The 22,819-nt window shown below is 49.0% G+C and overlaps 1 protein-coding gene across 18 annotated transcripts in view; it reads right to left on the bottom strand.

The window, feature by feature from the left end:
* Positions 1–333: 333 nt before the first annotated feature.
* SIRAL2 (SIR2 antiphage like 2) overlaps positions 334–22,819 on the bottom strand; it is a 33,326-nt gene continuing 10,840 nt past the window's right edge. For 5 of the 18 annotated variants that reach the window (XM_017850826.1, XM_017850827.1, XM_017850831.1 and 2 more), the window contains 7 exons: positions 20,629–20,746; positions 19,604–19,859; positions 15,365–15,586; positions 11,809–11,937; positions 9,800–10,085; positions 7,150–7,182; positions 4,270–6,204 (listed from right to left, as the gene is read on the bottom strand). In XM_017850826.1, the coding sequence (XP_017706315.1) occupies positions 6,038–6,204; positions 7,150–7,182; positions 9,800–10,085; positions 11,809–11,937; positions 15,365–15,586; positions 19,604–19,859; positions 20,629–20,675 (1,140 nt within the window). In that variant the 5' untranslated portion in view covers positions 20,676–20,746 and the 3' untranslated portion in view covers positions 4,270–6,037. Of the gene's footprint in view, positions 1,883–4,269; positions 6,205–7,149; positions 7,183–9,799; positions 10,086–11,808; positions 11,938–15,364; positions 15,587–19,603; positions 19,860–20,628; positions 20,747–20,839; positions 21,410–22,819 lie in introns of those variants that run through there. The other 13 variants (XM_017850830.1, XM_017850833.1, XM_017850839.1 and 10 more) reach the window with 12 other exon arrangements.

The following is a 22,819-nucleotide window of genomic DNA, read 5'->3' on the forward strand; positions in this document are numbered from 1 at the left end:
AGCAACATGGCTGCGTCCTCCAGCAGAAAACACAAAGCTTTTCTTACAATGGGCTGTAATGAGCTTTACATACTACTGCATAGCATCCTCTATGCCTATAATTCTGCTATACCCTGTGTCTGGCCAGCTCTCAGATTCAGATACTCCCTGACTGCACTTAGTAAATGACATTAAAAAAAATAATTTATAATGTTTGCTTTTTAAAACACTTAAACACATTCAAGTAACCATTTAGTTGATTTCACAGTTGGGTGGCAACTCAAGCTAAAAATTCTCACTAAATAACATTCTAGCAAGCCATGGCATAACTAAAGAAACACTGAGCACACAGGGTTGAAGTTAAAATTTTATTTATGGCTGGAGTGGCATAAAAGATTTGTTTTCCATGCTTCAAAAAGAAAAAAAAAGTTTTCAGGCTTATCTCCCTCCCTTTGCATCCTACCCTTCTGTTTCCTGTTCTTAACTTTCTCTGTACCTGTGGGAGTCATCCATGGGGAGTGTCACAGGGCTTGGCAAGAAATGTCCCATTGAAGATAAGTGGCCTCAAACTGAAACCAAGCAGGGCCGTTTGTTTCCAAAGAGAACCCCCCACTGTAGGGCCACTCATGAACCACCACAGAAGCAGCTGCTGCTTCACAGAGAAGTTCCCCGGGCATCAGCAGCGCACCCAGCACAGCCGTTTCATGTGGGTGAACCTGAGAAGGTTTAAAGTGTTGCAGGCCCTTTTCAAGTTCTGCCTCCCTCACTCTCTGCAAACTCCCTTAATATGGGCCATAGAAGAGAATTTTAAGAGACAATAACAGACTTGCAAAGCCTGGAATTTATAATGTTTGAAACCTGGTCTTTCAAACTTGGGCTGTCCCGGTTGTCAGTGCCACAGTGGCCCTGCACAACGCTGGCCTGAACTTCTGCAAAGGGCCTCTGGCTCCTCCGATTTCACAGTTCTTAGCAATATCAGACCTGTGTTTCTTTGGAACAGAAGTTACTAAAACAACCTAATTCCAAAGAAGCCCTTTGATCCATCCAGTTGTTCTCCCTAAAAACATACCATTTTCACTAGCAGATTCATTCTTTACTATTTAACAGTGGAACAAACATACCTTTAAAATGCTTTCTATAGTAACATGTTTCCATAAACAAATTATAAGATGTGTTTATTTCACTGGGCACAGTGGCTCATGCCTGTAATCCCAGCACTTCGGGAGGCTGAGGCGGGCGGATCACCTGAGGTCAAGAGTTCGAGACCAGCCTGGCCAACATGGTGAAACTCCCAACTCGACTAAAAATACAAAAATTAGCCAGGCATGGTGGTAGACGCCTGTAATCCCAGCTATTCGGGAGGCTGAGGCAGGAGAATCACTTGAGCCCAGAAGGTTGAGGCTGCAGTGAGCTGAGATCGCGCCACTGCACTCTGTCCTGGGTGACAGTGAGACTCTGACTCAAAAAAAAATAAAATAAAATAAATGTCTATTTTGTATTTTCTCTTTGGCAACTACTGTTGCTTGAACAGTCTTTACTCTTCCCCTTTTATTACAAAAAATACCACCTTGACAAAAGAGAGCCTGTCAGATAGGAACGGGAACACCAGGTCCACCCCTTCCCATGGATTCTGGCCCCTGAGGTAGCTGTCCATCAGTCTTTGCAAAGTCCACCTGAAGTCACCTCCTGCACAGTTCAACACACAGGGGAGCCCTCTCACCCAGCCTTGAGGGCCACACGTGTGCCCATGTGGCTCTCTTGGTGTATGTGAGGTTTCGCAATCAGAGATCCACGTGGAGTTCTCCATACACTCCTCTTCATTTGGGCACTGTGGTTACAGAAGGCTGGTTTTCAAGTTGCAGGTTTTACTGGTTTTAAAGATTTCAAGACCCTCCAGCATCATCTGTTTAAATGAAGGAACGAAAAGCCCAAGGGTTAAAGTCCAGCTAAAAGAAGTTATTTGCAATAGATTTCTATTTCAGAAACTGCTTTACAATTGTTCTTCTGTGCAGAAGACTTAGAAAACCCCTCCACAATGGAAACAGTAGCCGCTGTCTGGAAATGACCTTGTGTAAGTATCGATACCATCAGGGGATCAACCAAGTGATGACAATTACATTTGCAACCATCTGTGGGAATCTCAATCCATGAGCATGGATGCTCTTATTTCTCAGTGGACTGAGGATGGGGCAATTTCAACAAACATACAGTGAGAGCCTGCTGGAGGTATGGAGAAGAAGCCTGTCGATTCCTCTGGGATCCCCGGGCTTGGCTTCTCTCACCCACATGCAGGACAGGCCAAGGCTTTCTGTACAACAGACGCCAGGAGCTTCGCCCTAAGGAGACATGACTGTGTGGGGACAGCTGGGGCTGCAGGTGCAGGTGATGGCATCTAGGAGCACAGATCTTACAGGTATTGAAGAAAACCCCTGCCCAATGCTCCATAGCAAGGTCTACCAGGCAGTAGGCCCTGCCTCCTAATGTGCACACCAGTCAGAGGTAGGCCACGGGGGGACAAAATCTATGTACACAAAACGAGCAACAGCAGAAGAAAGCCAATCTATTGAGCATAATCGCCCGGGCCTTCGTTCTTGTCAGCAGGCACTGGAGGAGCCCAGATGTGCAGAGAACAAAACAAGGAACATGAAAGAAACTAGTGGGAAAGAACCACCTACCCCAGAGGAAACAGTTCACAGAACACCAGTTTGGTGTTTTGTTTTTACTTACACGATGGTTCTACTAGCTGAACTCACAATCCAAATATTTGCAAAAAGATTTCAAACAGTCTGATCCAAAACACTATCAAAATCTACTTCTCTAAAACGTGTGTGCCCCCAAGTGCACCTGAAGTTCTATAAAACTATTATTATTTTATCTTTTTTGAGACAGAGTCTTGCTCTGTCACCCAGGCTGGAGTACAATGGCACAATCTCAGCTCACTGCAACCTCTGGCTCCTGGGTTCAAGCAATTCTCCTGCCTCAGCCTCCTGAGTAGCTGGGACTACAGGCACATGCCACCACACCCGGCTAATTTTTGTATTTTCAGTAGAGATGGGGTTTCCCCATGTTGGCCAGGCTGGTCTCAAACTCCTGACCTCAGGTGATCTACCTGCCTCAGCCTCCCAAAGTGCTGGGATGACAGGCGTGAGCCACCGCGCCTGGCTGTAGTTGTATAAGACTAAACGAGAGGATGCCGAGTCTGCGACAGCTGCCCCTCACAGCTCTGACCCCCACACCAGTTCACTCTCATCTTTCCTGCCCCTGGACGGCAGGACGCTAGGGCGCCCCCACCCCCTGCTGCCAGCCCTTGTGCTGTAATTCACTCTGCAGGTGGCCCTTTTAGAACTGCCTTATTTTACTTGACTAAGTTTGCACTCACTATGAATCTTTATAAACATGTACTGTTGCACATGGTCCCTGTGGTGTTGAGGGAACATGCAGGGACATAATACTGCTCCAACATACCCGCTGAAGGATTTAAATGTTAAATGAAGAGGCCGGGCGCGGTGGCTCAAGCCTGTAATCCCAGCACTTTGGGAGGCCGAGACGGGCGGATCACGAGGTCAGGAGATCGAGACCATCCTGGCTAACCCGGTGAAACCCCATCTCTGCTAAAAAAATACAAAAAACTAGCCGGATGAGGTGGCGGGCTCCTGTAGTCCCAGCTACTCGGGAGGCTGAGGCAGGAGAATGGCGTGAACCCGGGAGGCGGAGCTTGCAGTGAGCTGAGATCCGGCCACCGCACTCCAGCCTGGGTGACAGAGCGAGACTCCGTCTCAAAAAAACAAAACAAAACGAATGTTAAATGAAGAGGTAACTGAAAAGCTGGATGCTTCATAGCTCTCAGAAATTTTTGGTGGACTGCTATATAGGTATTTAAGAGTGTTTTACTTTGGTTTACTTATATAAAGTACTAAAATATAAACTCCTATTATATGAAAATCCTCTCTCCCAATGTTTTCAGGAATGTAGTAGAGTCAGATAACCAGGTTGACTTCTGTCTCCAGAGTTCTCACAGACATAGAACAGCAGATGCTCTGAGAAAAGGTAACTAAGAAAACAAGAGCTTGGCCGGGCACAGTGGCTCACGCCTATAATCCCAGCAGTTTGGGAGGCCAAAGTGGGTGGATCACAAGGTCAGGAGTTTGAGACCAGCCTGGCCAACATAGTGAAACCCCATCTCTACTAAAAATACAAAATTAGTCGGGCATGGTGGTGTGCGGCTGTAGTCCCAGCTGCTCAGGAAGCTGAGGCAGGAGAATGGCTCGAACCCAAGAGGTGGAAGTTCTGGTGAGCTGAGATGGCACCACCGCACTCCAGCCTGGGCGACAGAAGACTCTGTCTCAAAAAATAAAAAAAAGACATCAGAGAAAACTTAAAAGACAGTGGAAATCAATCCAGGCAATCCCAACTAGTATGACTTCCAGAAAGGGAGAACAGAGAAGATGGAAAGAAATGAAATAAAGAGAATCACAGACTATTCCAGAACTGGAGAAATGGAGGAAGAAAAAGAACATGTGAATAAGGCAGGGAAAAAAAGTTTTCCACCTAAATACATCCTCACTGAATTTCTAATCAAGGGAAAAGGGGACCCTAAAAGCTCCCAGGGAAAAAAGCAACGGGTACCTTCAAATCACTGGGAACAGGTTCCCATCAGACCCTCTTCATAGAAAACCTGGTCTTCAGACAGTGGAGTCTGGGGGAGTCACAACCAAGAACCCCACACCAGAACTACCAGCGAGCGTGGGGATGGCAGACACCTGCAGACACATCGCCCTCGGGAGGCGACCCCGCGCGGGGCTCTGCAGAAGCAGCCTCAGGAGGCGCTCGCGGGATGGACGGGGCCAGAGCAAGGGAGACCTGGGCCTCCATCTCGGAGGGAGGAGGGAAGCTCGGGAGGCAGGCACACAGCAGGCCCCCACGGAGCCGACCAGGAGAAGGTGTCCTGGGAGACGTGGGGTGGCAGGATGAAGAGAACGCATACTTTTTTGAAAAAAAAATTCTTAGTTCTGAAAGCTGAGGGAATGCATACGTTTAAGAATATTGGGAAACGTTCTTGTTTGGAAAACAAAGGGGAAAGAAGAACCTAAAAACTCCTCAAAAAATAAGAAGTAACACAAATGTCTTCAAGCCCCAATATTAAACAATAAAAAATGGGAGAATGGAATGTAAGAACAAGCCACATTTGACCCTGACGTTGAGAACACATGTGCAGCTGGCACAGGCGCCGTGGCACTGGGCCCACGGCCACAGCCACAAGCTGGCTAAGCAGGAAAGAACACTGACGCTGTTTTCATCAAGGAAATGCTTTTGTTTGCCAACTTTTATAGTCAACCTACAGACAGACTGGGGATCTCACTTCCTTTCTGTCCTGTCACCACGGAGACCAACAAAACGGGGAAGCCAGCGGGCTACGGGGTGGGATACACAAGCGGGGGCCCATCCAGCCCAGGCTTCGTGTTGGGAACTCTGGCTTAAGCATGTTATTTAAAGAATGAGAAATAACACACAGCACTAGGCAAACCTGGGAGGAGAGGGAGGGACCGGCACGAACGAGCGAGATCGCCCTTCGTAGTGTCAACAGAGAGGCCTATTCAAATACACTGTTTAGACAGTTCAATCACTTACATCTTAGTCTGTAACAGAGGCAGCACAGCTCAAATGATTTAAAGTGCTTTTCTACAGAGACTCAGGTGACATGCATCAGGCTAGTGGTCACCCTTAGGGGCTGGAGGAGGCTGGAGAGTGACAAGGGGGTTCCTGGCAATGCTGCTTCCTCAACTGGGTGTGATTAGATGGGAGCGTTCACTTTGCAAAAATGCACTGAGCTGACCTTACATAACTTGTGCACTTTTTTTCTTTCTGTAGAGAGCATCCTTCTGCAAGCTGCACCTTCCTAGTGTATGTTTTCTCCGTAACGATTTTCTAAAGAGGTACCAGCACCTCTGGGCAGTTGGAATTGGGTTAGGGTGAGAGGTCAGGGTCTCTGCTAAGCCTCCTGTGCTCTCTGGCCCTGACAGAATGTATGCACCATCCTCCTACCATAGGGCCCGGGGCGTTAAAGCGCGGCCTGGTCCCTGAAGATGCCTGCCAACCAGACAGACCTGAGGCAGCTCCCCACAAAAAGAACAGACACAATACCAGTATCTGATTGTCTGAGTTTTTTTGAAACTTCAATTCCATTCTCTTCTAACTTCCTCTTTGCACAGTCCTGGCATGCATTACCTGAAAGAGGAAAATTTATTCAGAAGCTTGTTTATTTAGAATCCACCCGTCAAGGCACAGTTTCTAAATGTGACCTTACTGAAGCATTGGCCAAACAGACCCTGCCATCCCCTGCAGATGACACGGACCACACTACGGCTTCTCTCCAAAGAAAGTCATGCTTCCAGGAGTCGCATTTCAGTAAGAAAGCAACTGTAATAAAGATGTCCTTTCGCATGGGTATAGGTGGATGAGAAGCTGACTGCGGCGGTTTTATACTTCCTGCACCACTAACATGGATGTGATGCGAGCAGCTCCCACATCGATGCGCGTTTTCTCATCTGTGAACGCACTGGGCCAAACAGGCAGGGAAAACGGGGCTGTGCACAGAGGCCTCCACGCCACTCACCAGAGTCCCTTTTACCCAAATGGCTCAGCAAGGGGAGGCACCTGGTGCCCAGTTCACACACAGGAGGATGCTTGTAGCCACCAAGTCTTGTTAAATGTATAAACAGGCAGAACTGAGCCCAGCAATAAGAGCATTCACATTTCAAACAAGTATTAAATAGAAAGCTTCTGTGTGAAAGCTCAGACCCGTGCAGTGAGCACTGCAGAAGAGCTGGGTCACTCTAAGGCACTGCATCTTGCACCACATGGTATCACCCAAATAGAAAATGTTCCAAGTCCCCTGACACTCTTGGTTCTAGGGCAAGAAATTATTCTCAGGTGCCAGCTGGCCCACGTGTGATCCGGCTGTGCTTCCTCGTCAAAGGGACGGCCTTTAGTCTCTCGGTGTGGCAGGGACCATGCTAAAGCTTGAGTATTTATCATCTTCAGTGGGGCTGTCTTAATATAAGCGGATTATTTAAGGTGAAAAACAAACGTTTATGATTTTACAGTTAATGACAGAAGACAATGGAATGTGTAGGCAAAAAACAGGCTGGCAAGAAGAAAGATCTGCTTTACCCAATAATGTGGTGCTGTCCACTCGGTCAGCATCTGAAGGAGAAAGAAAAGCAGTCAGTGGAACCGAGACACCCAGAGCTCGTCCTCCTCAGCTGCTGGCAGGCAGTGACTAGGAACGGCAGTGACTGGCAACAGGCTTCTGGGCAGCTCAGCCCACACGGGCGGTAGGCTCCTGGGCCGCTTGCTGCCCTCTCTTCTGCACCTCCCAGGCTTGGCGCGAGGACTTGCTGAAGGAGCCAGCTGGCACAGGGAACGTGGCGTGGTGTCTGCGGTCGCTAGCATGACTGTCACCGTCATGGGCCTCCTCTCCCATCAGGAGTGGCACTCCAGGAATTCGAGTACAAATGTCCTTCATGACACAGCCACAGATTAAAACTCCCAATGACCTTGCAGTCTTCAGGCAGCCTGTCGAATCCACTTGCCTGCCCCAACCTGGAAAGGGAGCCTCAGCGGGACAGAAAGGAGCCCAAGCACATGCAGGGTTACTCTGGGTCCTGTTCTTCCGGGGAGTGTGGGGGTGGAATGAGAAGCGGCGGACGGGGGCAGAGATGAGGAAAGCCCGCTGCCCCTCTGCAGAGCCACGCACGTGGGCCGGTGCCAGGACGCACCAAATGGTGTATTTTGCTCTGCAGTCGGGCCAGGATCCCAATCCCAGCTTCAAAATGTCTGGGCACTAACTGGGCACGTGTGCCTGTGCCAGCTCCGCTCGTCTCATCTACGAAATCATCTACTTACTAGTGCTGCATGCTGCCACTGAAAACCCAACTAAGGTAAGAATATGGACCTCCCAGTAGAGGGTGACACACGGCAAGCAGAGGAGCTCCTTTCTTCTGCCCTTAATAAGAATTATACTTTTATTTATGGAAATGGAACTTACATTGGTCCATTTTGCTATTTATTAGCAATTTTGAAAAGAAATGATAGTGGTTAAAAAAACAAGAAAAACCTTAGCTGTTGGATTAGCTGTACATTCTCTAGTCTCCAAGTTCACAGCTGGTCACATATACCTGCCTCTGTGGCTAACCTGGTTCCAGTGTGTGGTGAGTGTGCCTGGGTTTCCTGTTACAATTAAATGAGCCAGCACAGGCCTTTCCAAGCTTGCCATCATCAATGTTTTATGATGCCAAACTCGCAGCTATTAATTCCCTTTTGTTAAGATGACCAAGTTTTAGAATTTCTCAATTATCCTGGTCATTCCTGATAGATGAGCAATTTCTCAAAAGGGCCAAGAAGCAGTACTTAAAAGAGGTGCTGCATTCAGAACAGGGACATTCAGAACACGGAAAATACATTACTTGAAAAAAGAAGTCAAGTGTTCATGAAATCAGGTTGTGCTTGTGAAGTTGTAACTTTTCAACTGCAGTGACAGGACACAAATATGAGATATCTGCATCTTTCAAGTGTTAAGTATCACAACTGATAAAGCTAGCCTGGTAGTTTTCTTTCTTGGTTAAGGAAACCTGAAACAGGAATAAATGTGTCCAGCTATACATGTGTGTACAGCTGTAAACTTCAAAGTTACTTTATGTTTTGTGTTTAGAGACAGGGCTTGCTTTGACATCCAGGCTGGAATGCAGTGGCCTGACCACAGCTCACTGCAGTCTCTAACTCCCGGGCTCAAGAGATCCCCCGACCTGAGCCTCCAGAGTAGCTGGGATCACAGATGTCCACCACCAAACCCAGCTATTTTTTTTTTTTCTTTTCTTTTTTTTTTTTTTTGAGACAGAGTCTCGCTCTGTGGCCCAGGCTGGAGTGCAGTGGCATGATCTCGGCTCACTGCAAGCTCCGCCTCCCAGGTTCACACCATTCTCCTGCCTCAGCCTCCTGAGTAGCTGGGACTACAGGCGCCCGCCACCATGCCCGGCTAATTTTATGTACTTTTAGTAGATATGGAGTTTCACCAAGTTAGCCAGGATGGTCTCAATCTCCTGACTTTGTGCTCCACCTGCCTCAGCTTCCCAAAGAGCTGAGATTACAGGCGTGAGCCACCGCGCCCGGCCCAAACCCAGCTAATCCTTTAAAACATTTTTGTAGAGACCAGGTCTCCCTATGTTGCCCAGGCTAGTCTTAAACTCCTGGGCTCAAGTAATCCTCCTGCCTTGGCCTCCCAAAAAACTGGGATGACAGGCACGAGCCACCGCATCCAGCCGGAAGTTAAAGTTCTAGTTACAGACTGTCACTAGGACACCAATTACTCCAATCTTCTCATTTTAAATTCCAGAGGCAGTTTTTAAAAATAATAACTAGAAGATTGGTGAATTTTCTGGATAGGTGAATTACATCAAAGAGAGACAGCAACAACTGGAAGAGCCCTTGAGTTTCGTACTTGAAAAGCGAAGGCAGCCAGGTGCAGCGGCTTACGCCTGAAATCCCAGCACTTCAGGAGGGCGAGACCAGCCTGACCAGCATGGTGAAACCCCGTCTCTACTAAAAATACAAAATTAACCAGGCGTGGTGGCACATGCCTGTAATCCCAGCTACTCGGGAGGCTGAGGCAGGAGAATCCCTTGAACACAGGAAGTGGAGGTTGTGGTGAGCCAAGATGGCGCACTGCACTCCAGCCTGGGCAACAAGAGCGAGACTCCGTCTCAAAAAAAAAAAAAAAAAAAAAAAAAAAAAAGAAAAAGGAAAGTGAAGCCAGATCTCATACCTGGGCTTTGCTGTTTGCAGATCTGAGTGGCAAGGTCTTGCACATATCCTGGAAAATGGTCAAAACAGTCCCCGTAGGATACAACTTTGATTCCGTGTAGAAGCATATCTGCCTGATGCTTAAAGAAATGGTCTTCATTCTCCTTCAGCACCAGCATGTAGTGCTCCAAATCCACCTTATTCGGCACGGAGTAGAGAAAGAGGGCCTGGAATATCTGATCACGAAGGGTCTCTCCACAGCCCACAAACAGAAAGGACTTGGTGCGGTATAAGTTCTGGAGGACTTCCTAGAAAAAGCCAATGGAGAAATCGGGTGCTCATTTGAAAGACAGCAAGAGCTTATGACTAACCAAGTCACATCCCTGTGCTTTTACATCACTGCTCCGTGAGTCACATGCGTGTGCTTTCAAATCCCTGCTCCCTGACAGGCATTCCCAGGGCCACACTGAGGAACACAGTTAGAAGGACAGTGTCGTCTCTGATGTGGCACTCAGGTCACCTCACAGCAGCAGCCCGTGGTGGCAAAGACCAAAGCTGGGCTGAGCCTGCCTGTCCCCACCTAAGCCAGGGTAAATGGTCTTGGCCGAGGTGGGTGGCAGTGCACACGCCCCTTACAGCAAGGCCAGCCCGCTCCGCACACTCACCAGGGAAGTCACCAAACTCAAATTTTCTCAAACTGGGTACAATTTTAAATTACTAAAAAACATAAAATGAGGACAGTAAATGTTTTCAGTTCAGAATTATGCACATAAAACACCCTGAAATTAATGTTGACCTCAGTGGGTCCTATGTGGGAATTCTTGCAGGGGTGGTTTTACAAATGAGGGCAGGAGAGCTGAGGAGGGGATCAGTGACCATGACTGACGGGGTCGGGTGGGCAAAGAGAAAGCAGATTATGTGGGATCACTTAGGCAGGCAGGAGGGAATCACCAATTCAGCTAACCAAATATCTCAGAGAGGCTCAATCTCAGCACAGGTATTTCTTATAACCAAGCAGTATTAATGATGTAACTGAAAAGCATCTGCCTAGTCACTCATCCTGCTGACACCTGTCACGGCATGACACCAGCCCAGCGCTAAGCACTGAGGAACACGGCGCCTAGCTGTGTACCTGCGAGTGAATCCACAGACACCGAGTTTCTCAGTGATTAACAGAAGAACAGCTTTTCCACACTTCATTCTAGGGCGTCAAGAAGACCTCACAGCCGGGCGTGGGGGCACACACCTGCAGTCCCACCTACTCGGGAGACTAAGGCAGGAGGATCCTTGGGCCCAGGAGTTCAAGGAAGCAGTGAGCTTTAATCATGCCACTGCACTTCGGTCTGGCCCACAGAGCAAGACCTTGTCTATTTAAGAAGAAGAAAAATAAAAACCTCACAGAGAATGAAGTTTTATTTACTTTTATTTTTTATTTTTAGAAATGAGGTATCGCTCTGTTGCCCAGGCTGGAGTGCAGTGGTGTGATCCCAGCTCATTGCAGCCTCTCCCTCCTGGACTCAAGCGATCCTCCTGCCTTGGCCTACCAAAGCGCTGGGATTACAGGCATGAGCCACTATACCAGGCCAAGAATGAAGCTTTACAACTACAGGAAGGAGAGCAGAGAATTTCAGACTAGAAGATGCCTGGAAGAATAAGGACCACATTCTAGACTGCACGGGGCCCTGTATGTCATGCTGAGGAGTTCCACTGTACACCTGGGCAGGTGAGAACCACCAAATGGCTGGGGCTCCTGGAGGGGGTAAGGGCAGATCTATGCTTTTAAAGCAATCATGGATTCCTTCCTCCAACGAATGTTCGCCAAGCATCTACTCAACATGGAGGCACCATGCAGGATCCCAGAGACACAGACGAGGACGAGAGACGTGGCCCCTCTCTCAGCAACTGTGTGAGGGGCCAACCCGAAGGGCACAGAGGCCTGGAGCCTGCGAAGCCACTCGACTGCAGCCAACGGCCAGTGGCCACCAGGAATCCCCCAGAGGACGCACCGATGCTAATTAGGACGGGCCGTACCATGACTTCTGCGTCTTGAGTGACGTCTTTATACCCCGATGGGTCCAGCACCATCCCGCAGGGGTCCGTGTAGAGGCCGTGAATGTGGAGAACGCCGTACTTGATGTGCCCTCTTGCCCACTCAAGGACCTACCAAACATCAAGCCAAGACAAACACATCCTCAAACTGTTTCAAACAGAGACAAGAAAACACTGAAATTGGATCTATAGTTTTTAAACTTATCTTGGAAAGAATCAGAGAGACGCTTCACTTTACAATTACACCTCCAAAACCTAAGAGAAACTCGGCTGTGAGCCCTAGTTATTCCCGTCCTGCGACAGTACAATTACGCCTGTAAAACCTGAGAGGAGATCGGCTGTTAGCGCCAGTCATGCGGGTCCCGTGACAGCAAAAGAGCTTCTTTAGCTGGGCATGGTGGCTCATGCCTATAATCCCAGCTACTCAGGCCAAGGCCAAGACTTGAGCTCAGGAGTTCGAGACCAGCCTGGGCAACAAAGTCAGACCCCATCTCAGGGGGGGAAAAAAAGGAACTTATTTAAAGACAGTTACATAGAAAATGTCTTTAACACTTGAGATTACTGCAAACTGTTAAGAATGATTACTTTAGGTGGGTTATGGGGACTTTCACTTCTACGTTATATGTTATATTTTAATTACTGCTATTTCTGTATTACTTCTACACACCCAGAAAAAAAGATATATATATATATGGGGAAAAGTGTTTATCAGATAGCTAAGTACATTCCTTTCAGTTCAAGATACAGAACACAGGACCTGATAAAGATGCCCATCAGGTCACCGTCGAGTCATCTGCACCCCGGGGCCCGTGCGGCAGCAGGTGGAACGGACACAAACGCCCACAGCCCTGCTGCCATCACTGGGCAGTGAGCCAGTGGCAGTTCTGTTGATGCAACCGTCTGTTTCCGACAGCAAGCCTCAGCAGTGGGGACCGTGTGGCTGAGACGCAGACAGCAGGTGTCCACCCCACGGCACTGCCGGCAGGCATGGGTGCCTTGGCCCTGCCCATTCCCCTCAGGCGGCCCTGCCCCTGTGTACACCACCCTGTGCAGAAGGGGAGCAGGGGCTGCAGCCGAGCCCAGCCCTCACACGGACACTGAGGTCTGGATGAGACATCATCTCTGCGTAATTCAGTTTCTTTGTACACAGAGCGGGGCCCGGGCCTTCCCTCACAAGGCAGCCCAGACAACACAGGCAGCAGTGTCAGTTATGAATAACATAAGCAGACACACAAAAATCACAAGTGTGCCACAAAAGAAATGTCAGTAGTCACATGAAACTGCGCTCAACCTTTAGTAACAGAAGAAATCAATGTTGAAAATCCTCAGCTATCAAATGGACAAAGCATATTTCATTTTGTTTTTTAATAACACCATGTGTTGGCAACATACAGGAAATGGATACTCCCACACACAGCCACTACCAGGAGTGTAACTGGCGCTCTTTCTGGAAAACAATTTGGTAATTTACATCATCAGTCTTTAAATATTCATACCTTTTGACCATAAAACTCTTATAGGAATTAACCTTGAAAATAGGACAGAAAAGTATGAGGACCCTGTAGTGTTATTTGTAACTGTAAATACATGCTAACTGATATAGCTTGGACCTTTGTCCCCACCCAAGTCTCATGTTGAATTGTGATCCCCTGTGCTAGAGGTGCGGCCTGGCGGGAGGTGCTTGGATCATGAGGCAGGATCATCCCTCATGGCTTGCTGCCATCTTCGTGATAGTGACTTCTTGAGAAATCTGGTCATTTAAAGGCATGTGGCACCTCCTCCCTGCCACTCTCTCTGTTGCCATGTGACATGCCTGCTCCCACTTTGCCTTCCGCCACAACTGGAAACTTCTGAGGCCTCCCCGGAAGCAGACGCTGCTATGCTTCCTAGACAGCTATGGAACCGTGAGCCAATTACAGCTCTTTTCTTTATATATTACCCAGTCTCAGGAATTTTTTGTTTTTCTTTTGTTTTGTGAGACAGGGTCTCACTCTGTTGCCCAGGCTGGAGTGCAGTGATCTCACCTCACTGCAACCTCTGCCTCCCAGTTCAAGCTATTCTCCTGCCTCAGCCTCCTAAGTAGTTGGGATTGCAAGTGCACGCCACCATGCCTGGCTAATTTTTGTATTTTTAGTAGAGATAGGGTTTTGCCATGTTGGCCAGGCTGGGCTCGACCTCTTGGACTGAAGGGATCCACCTGCCTTGGCCTCCCAAAGTGCTGGGATTACAGGCGTGAGCCACCACACCCGGCCTCGGGTATTTCCTATATAGCAGTGTAAGAATGGCCTAATACGCTAACAACAGAGGCAGGATAACAATTTTAATTTAGTATTATAATCTTATTGCCATTTAAATCATGCTTTTTAAAAATGCTTAATGACAGAAACATAGTAATATAGTTTATAATATTAATATAATTATAATATAATCACAGTCCATAATATAAAGAAAAAAAATCAGGATCAAATCTTTGCATATATTACAATCGCAATTTGTTTTAAAAAAATTCACAGTAGGCCGGGCACGGTGGCTCACGCCTGTAATCCCAGCACTTTGGGAGGCTGAGACGGGCAGATCACCAGGTCAGGAGATCGAGACCATCCTGACTAACACGGTGAAACCCCGTCTCTACTAAAAATAAAAAATTAGCCGGGTGTGGTGGCGGGCGCCTGTAGTCCCAGCTACTCGGGAGGCTGAGGCAGGAGAATGGCATGAACCCAGGAGGCGGAGCTTGCAGTGAATGGAGATCGCGCCACTGCACTCCAGCCTGGGCGACAGAGCAAGACTCCGTCTCCAAAAAAAAAAAAAAAAAAAATTCACAGTAATAGGACTGTGGCTGATTTTGCTTTTCTTTATTATTTTCTTTACTGTCCACATTTCCTCAAATGACCATAATGAATAAATGCAGATGAGAAACGCTTACATACCTACAGGACAGAACACATAAAGAAAATAAGAGCAAGTTGGGCAGAGCTGGTGGCTTACACCTGTCACCCCAGCCCTCCGGGAGGCTGAGGCAGGAGGATTACTTGAGCCGCAAGTTCAAAGCTGCTGTGCAGTATGAGTTATGATTGTGCCACCGCACTCCAGCCTGAGTGACAGGGCAAGACCCTGTCTCTGAAAATACAAAATAAGAGCAGGAAAGAGAAGTCCTGAGATGCGCGCAACACTGCCCCATCAGCCTCCAGCTGCCCTGCGGAGGCCGGCTCGGCCTTTTACGTGCTCGTGTCTTGGTTTCCCGTGGAGCACAGTATCCCACAGGATGCCCATGTGCCGCCTCCCATTCTTACTCTTTCAAGAGAAAGGGTCTCACTCTGTCACCCAGGCTGGAGTAAGTGGCACGATCATAGCTCATTTCAGTCTGGAACTCCTGGGCTCAAGCAATCCTCCCACCTTGGCGTCCCCAGTAGCTGGGACTGCGGGCAGGCACCACCACGCCTGGCTACTTACTTCATTATTAATTCACTGCTCTAGAGTGAAAGCTGCTCCTAACCACAGAGCTCCCACACCTGTGGCTGCCCGCAGCCCCAGCCCGTACCTTAGTCTTGTCCTTCAGGTCCAGAGACTCCATGGGCTTGCTCTGCTGCTGCCCAAAGATCTCCAGCAGGTTGTCGTAGTTGGTGGTCAGGACCATGGTGCCCCTGTCCATCAGGCGGAGGATCGACTGCAGCACCAGAGGGTTCTGGATGTGCTGCTCCAGGTTGTCAAACACCTCCATCAGGCAGTCCTGGAAGAAGTTGGGCTTGGTGTCGCCTGTGCGCTACAAAAAGATGGAATGACAGTTACAAAAACATCAGCTCTTAACTACTGAGCAGTTAAACAGGCCATGTTCTGGGTGCCAGAGATACAGCAGCTGAAAACAAAGAAAATCTGGCTTCACAGAGTGCACTGAAACTCCAGAGCAGGGGGCAGGCAATGCACATGTGTAGCATGCCACCGGTGACGCTGCCATGGGAAAGCAGGGCAGAGACGGGGCAGGCGCTGTCGGGGGAGGGTGGACAGGACCAAGGCACTAGGGAAGCCTCTCTGAGAAGTGGGCATCTGAACAGGGCCCTGAGGAGGTGAGGGCTCATGGAAAATGTTCTAAGCAGAGGGAAGAGCAAGGGCCACAGCACTGAGGTTATGGCTCAGGTACATCCCAGGTCAGCAAAAGGCCACTGAGGCAGGAGAGGAGTGAGGGGAAGAGTTGGCAGCAGAAGCAGATGACCTGGGTCTTGAAGACCACGGTAAAGACTCTGGCTTTCCCTGAGCGCTGCAGAGTCCCAGTTTTCTCTTTCTCGGTGGTATATGAAACAGCGTGTCTTCATGGCACCTTCAGTGAGGTGGGAGGCAGTGTTTCTTTTCTTTTTTTTTTTTTTTTTTGAGATAGGGCTTTGCTCTGTCATCCAGGCTGGAGCACAGTGGTGCCAGGATAGCTCGCTGCAGCCTCTGACTCCTGGGCCCAGGCGAGCTTCCCAACTCAGCCTCCCAAGTAGCTAGGGCCACAGGTGCCACTGCCACACCCAGCTCACTGTATTTAAAAAAAAAATAACAATTTCATCTTTTATTTTATATTATTTCATTTTTCATTTTATCATTTTATGTTTTGAGACAGAGTCTCACTCTGTCACCCAGGCTGGAGTGCAGTGAGTGGCACGATCACGGCTCACTGCAGCCTTGATCTCCCAGGCTCAAGTGATCCTCCCACCTCAGCCTCCCAAGTAGCCGTAATACCTAGTTAATTTTTTAATTTTTTTTTTTTTTGAAACAGTCTTGCTCTGTCACCCAGGATGGAGTGCAGTGGCGTGATCTTGGCTCACTGCAACCTCCCCTCCCGATTCTCCTGCCTCAGCCTCCCAAGTTGCTGGGACTACAGGTGTGCACCACCACACCCAGCTAATTTTTGTATTTTTAGTAGAGACGGGGTTTCACCATATTGGCCAGGCTGGTCTCAAACTCCTGACCTCAGATGATCCATCTGCCTCAGCCTCGCCAAGTTGTGGGATTACAGGCGTGAGCCGCTGTACCCGGCCTAAAATTTTTTTTATTTGTTGTAGAGACGAGGTCTCGCCATGTTGCCCAGGCTCATCTTGAACTCCTGCCCTCAAGTGATCCGCCCACCTTGGCCTCCCAAAGTGCTGGAATTACAGGCGTGAGCCAGCACACCCGGCCCGTAGTGCTGCATATACTCTGAGAGACACAAGAGGATCAGGACTGAGGCCTGGCCTCCAGAGGCAGCCCTCAGTGATCACCGGTGGCCTTGACAGGAGCTGCCTCCAAGGGGCCTTGAGAACCAAAGCCTGGCTGGCGTGGCTTCAAGAGAAAAAAGGGCTGGCGACAGCAGATGCAGCAACCATGCTGCAGAGCTTTGCTGGAGGGGACAGAGAGGCAGGGCGGAGGCCGGCTTAGGAGGACACCAGGTCCCCTCTGCCTGGCTCCCAGCCTCACCATCACACTCTGCCTCGGCACCTGGGCATCACAACCCCTCCCCTCGCCCTCTGGGCCTGTTCGCGTTGCTTGGCTGGCACAAGAAACCCAAGACTCACAGGTTCCCACTCATGGCCTCAGCCCTTCTGACTCTCCCACCCCCCCAAACCCTCCCACTGCCCCCAGTGGGTCTGCCGTCAGCCAGCCCCACATCCCCATCCTCTCCTGGGAAGACTCACCTTCTCCCCGACCCGAGACCTGGCTCTGCGCATCCCTGAGACCCCTCCCGGGGGGCTCCTCTGCACTCCCTGCACGGATGAAGGTGAGGGCTTGGCTCCAGGCTCCCTGGAGTCTCTCCAGCTGTGCTGTTGCAATGTGGGGTGATTCTCATGTCCACTTGGATGATTCTTCCTGGGATCATGGCCTCTAAATTCCACCCATCACTCTCCTCCCATGGTCCTGGCCCATCTCAGCCGTCCACACCACAGCACCCCAGGCCTCATCATTACCAAGACCCGGATCCTTTCCAGAACCTCTGGGCCAGCTTCCCCTGTCCAGCCACTCCCATCTGCCCACCTCTCTAGCACTTGGCTCCCAGGGAAACTTCAAACCCACTGAGGCCCGTGAGCTACTGACCCCACTACCACCGACCAGTCACTCGCTGCCCTGCTGTCCTGCCTTCTTCCATTGAGCAGCTTAGAGTCTATAATGGATCACTACAACTTCCCCAAATACACTTGCAAGCCCCTCGCCCTTCTCTGGCATTGCTGGAATTCCTGATGCAACCAACTCTGGGCTTCCCCGAGCCTGTTCTCCAACTCTCAACACAGCTGTGTCGAGGGCCTCACCTCAACACTTCCTGATGGAGGTTTTCAAAAACACACAACAGTGAGCAGAAGAGCTGAATGATGCTCAACTATTTGTTTTCAAGACAAACGACTCTCATTCTAGACAAACGGCCTCTCTTCACATGAAGGACAATGAGGGCCCTCAGGGCTGCCCAGCGACCCCACTACCCTTCCCTGCCCTCCCTTCAACTCCTCCTTCTTCTTCCTAGGAAGGGTGAGCAAAAGAGGAAATATTTTAGGTCTTGTGGGCCATAAAGTCTCCGTTGCAACTACTCCCCTCCGCCTGGAGGCATGAAAGCAGCCACATACTATAGGTAAATGAAAGGGCGTGGCTGCCTGTCAGAACCTCATCTGTAAAAACAGGCCCAAACAAGGCCATAAATTTCCAACTCCTGGCCTGTGGTGAGGGTGGTCCCTTATTAATAAAACATCCATGTGTGGCAGATCACCTAACTAAAAACACTCCTCAAGCTCTGGCAAAGCTAGGTGCAGCCCTAGGTAAAACTGGCCAATGAGATGAAACAGAAGTGGTGTATGTGACTTCGGTGGTGGCCCTTGAAGCCCCCACTTCCTCCCCTGCACGCACTCCCTGCGCACGCATGTCATTTACAGCTGCTCACAGAGCACCAGACAGAAGCTGCCTGCTGAGGGTGGCAGAGCCAGCAAAGAGGAACCCTGCCCAGCCACCGTTTTCTCCTCGGGCTGCCCACCCGGGTCTCCAGGTGGGAAGTAAAAAGGTGCTCACATGAAGCCATGTGGTTTAAAGTCTCCTTTCACAGTTAACCTCAACTCTCCACTCTCCTTGGTGACGAGCTCTCTTTCCCTGCTTTCTCCTCTGTTCAAACCTCCAACATCTCGTCCTCTCACATGGTGACTGTGCCTCTTCAGTAAATACAAGAGTAGAAGACAGCGCCTGCCAAGAGCTCCAGCCACAGAGTCCAGCTTCCCAGCCTTTATGCCCACACCTGGGCTGACCTGGGACAACAATGGCCTGCCGCACCTCCCCCTGCACCAGACCCATCGGCCCCAGGGCCTCACTCAGGAATAGCTCCTGCATCATCAGTGCTTCTCCTCTCGACTAGATCATCTCCACCACAGACAAAGAAGCTGGAACTTCTCCCATCTTCAAATGTTTTCTAGGAAGCACTTGTCATCTGAAGAAATATGGCTGGCCTGCTTACACCAAACATGCCTAAGGGATATCCCTTCACTAAGTGAACATACAATCCCAAAGTTCATACTGAGTGCAGCTGGACCATCTCCCTGAGACCATCTCACACAGTCAGGCTCTATTTAATAGGAGTTACTTTAGGAGCCCCACACTGCACTGTGCCTGGCATTCCCTCAATTTTAAAAGATGACTCTCCAATGGACTCAAGGATTTCTGGCTCATCAGGCCGACTCTGCTGAACACTGAACACAAGTTAGGCCTGCAGAGTTTAACATTAGGTTCACAGACTCATCCAACCTGGTGCAGAACCAAGCTGTCCCCAAGAAACCAGAGGTACTTGTCTGACACTTACAGGTGACATCTTCCGGATCAGATCATGGGCGACAACCAACAGGTCCCGGTCCTTTGTCACTTTCCTCCGGAAGTCGGCGACATCTCCGGGATGCAGCACCTCCAGCTGCTCTGCGGCCTCAATGACGGCCTCGATGCAGCTTCTCCACGAGCAAAGGGCAGGGATTCCCGGGGCCACTGCTGCGCTGACACCAGTCCCGATAACCAGGAGCAGCTCCTGGGGCTGTTTCCGGATGAGGCTTTTTAAAAACTTTCTACTTGAAAACAAGGAAGTGAGAGAACGAAAGTCAAAGCGGAAACATTGCAAACACAAAGTCTGAAACTCTCTGCGAGTTCAGGCCTTGTGCTGTACACACACACACACACACACACACACAGTCCCCTCTTACACTGCGGGGAGTCAGCCTGTGTATCCTTCTCCGTGTATTTATTTCACGTTCTACCCTTATTCCTTAAAGGATGTGGGGCAGCTGTGTCTCATGCGTCTTAAGTTGCTCAGTGTTAAGCTCATGTTTAAGTGATACATATTTGTGAACCAGAAGTTCAGCAATTTTCATTCCTTTGAAGCAGCACACAGCTTATGAACACAAATGATGATGACAAAATGACCCCTCCTTGCAGTGATGGATAAGAAAGTTACTGGCAAATGCTGGTTTTCTGCCGCCCACCACTTCCAACCCATTCTACAGTAAGTGCCTCTTTATCGTGCTTCACTTTACAGCAAACACAGCCTGCTGTCCATCTGTAGTCAGAGAGTTCTTTCTTAGGAAGCCTGACACTGCCAGTTCTAGACCTGACCCCTCTAATGACATGTTGCTCGGTTTGGAGACTGGGCAGAAAACTGCCTTCTGGAATGTTCCTTACATTGAAGCCAAGGGTGGAAAATGGCCCTCGAGGTTCCCTCATGCCCCAGTGTTTCCACTTCACTTTGGCCTTTGCAGGTACTAAAGAACAGGCACGCAGACTCCCGAGAGATACTAGATGAAGTCAGTGGAGCTGCTTGAAGGCAGAGCTGCCTTCAATTACCTGGATTTTTGCTCACTTCTGTTTGTTGTCTTCTCCACTGAATCCATCTGTGAATTCTGAAGGGAAAACTGAGTCAGAAGTGACTTCTATTTCCCAGGTCCAAGTTTGTATTTGTACCCTGGAAGCGAGTTAAGGCTACAATTAAAATGGAAGGTCCTCGACCTTTATTTAAATTAGAATATCTGAAAAATGTCATATGCAAATGACGCACACCCAAAACGTTTCCTAAGCCACCATTCCTCGTCTCACGTGACTCATCGGGCTAGTTGGACGCTCGCTGTTCTACACGCGACAGCATAGAAGGAAAACACACACACAGGCGCAGATGGAGGGGTGGGCTCCGTGGGCTCCAGGCTGGGGGTTTCGCTGTCTCTTGGGACACTGCTCTAGAAGAATTTCCAGTGCACATGAACACAGATGACTTATCACAGAAGCAAAACAGTAAGCGGCACAACAAAGCGAAGCCAAAGGTGGTTTTGCAGAGGAAGCCAACAAGTGCTCGAAGGTGCACAGCGCTGGGCTGGAGCATGGCCCTTTCTCAGCATCAGCACCCGCTCCAAGGCACCACTGAAATCTCCCCTCGGCCTTACTGAAATCTAGTCGAAAGAAGTCATCCAAGTAAAAAGTCAATTCCTACCTTATATAAAAATCGAAATCCCAAACCATCTGGGTCTCTATCACCAAGTTATCTCCATATTCCTTAGTTTTTGCAAAATCAGACCAGATGTGGTAATCCCAGCTGGTAATCCCAGCATTTTGGGAGGCCAAGGCGGACAGCTTGAGCTCAGGAGTTCAAGATTGGCCTGGGCAATACAGCAAGATCCTGTCTCTATAAAAAATTTAAAAAATTTGCCAGGCATGGTGGTGCATGCCTGTAGTCCCAGCTACTAGGAAGGCTGAGGTGGGTGGGTTGCCTGAGCCTGGGAGGTCGAGACTGCAAGGAGCTGTGGCCATGTCACGCCACTCCACTCCAGCCTGAGCAAGAGTGAGACCTCGTTTCAAAAATAAAAAATAAATAAAAAATAAAAATTTTCCAAGATCACATTTTCCCCAATTCTAGAAATAATATCTACTATAAGCAAGGAAAATACAGAAAATAAGGTTTTGCCTATAATCCTATGACCTCTGAGCATTAACTGTTAACAATTATATATTTACTCTCTTTTAAAATTGTTTACAAGGGAGGCTGAGGCAGGAGAATATCTTGAACCCAGGAGGTGGAGGTTGCAGTGAGCTGAGATCACGCCACTGCACTCCAGCTTGGGCAACAGAGCAAGACTCCGTCTCAAAAATAAATAAACAAACAAAAGTGTTGACATCATTTGAGAACACAGAGCATATCCTACTTTTTCATGCATTAAAATAAATATATCTCCTTTATGTTATTAAAAACTATTCATAAATGTAAGTGTAATGTACATATATGTGTCTTACTGACACATCTCTGATGCAGAATGTCAGTATAACACTCTGACGACCAACCTGGTGCACAAAGCCTATATATTGTGAAATTACTTATTTAGGAGAGATTTCAGAGAAGAACTGCTGAGTTAGAGAGTATGAACACTGTAAAGTATCTTAGCACACACTACCAAACCGCTTTCCAGAAAAGTGGTCAGCAGAACGCGTCGGGGCTTGCTTTGCCACATCCGAACCAGCACTGACTGAACATTACTTCGGCAGAGTATGGTGGCTCACATCTGTAATCCCAGCACTTTGGGAGGCTGCGGCGGGAGGATCCCTTGAGCCCAGAAGTTCAAGTCCAGCCTGGGCAACATCATGGGGAACCCCATTTCTACAAAAAATACAAAAATTAGCCAAACATGGTGGTGCTCATCTGTAGCCCCAGCTACTTGGAAGGCCGAAAGGTAAAATCACCTGGGCCCAGGAGGCTGAGGCTGCAGTGAACCACAAGTGTGCCACTGCGCTCCAGCCTGGGCCACAGAGTGAGACCCTGTCTTAAAAAAAAAAAAAAAGAAGGAGAAGCAGGAGGAGAAGGAGGAGGAGGAGGAGGAGAAGAAGAAGAGAAGAAAGGAAGAAAAAGAAAAATTACCTTTTTTTTTTAAGACGGAGTCGGCCGGGCGCGGTGGCTCACGCCTGTAATCCTAGCACTTTGGGAGGCCGAGACGGGCGGATCACGAGGTCAGGAGATCGAGACCATCCTGGCTAACACGGTGAAACCCCGTCTCTA

This window comes from Rhinopithecus bieti, unplaced genomic scaffold, assembly GCF_001698545.2.
Source record: "Rhinopithecus bieti isolate Rb0 unplaced genomic scaffold, ASM169854v2 scaffold_32081, whole genome shotgun sequence".
Lineage (NCBI taxonomy): Eukaryota > Metazoa > Chordata > Mammalia > Primates > Cercopithecidae > Rhinopithecus > Rhinopithecus bieti.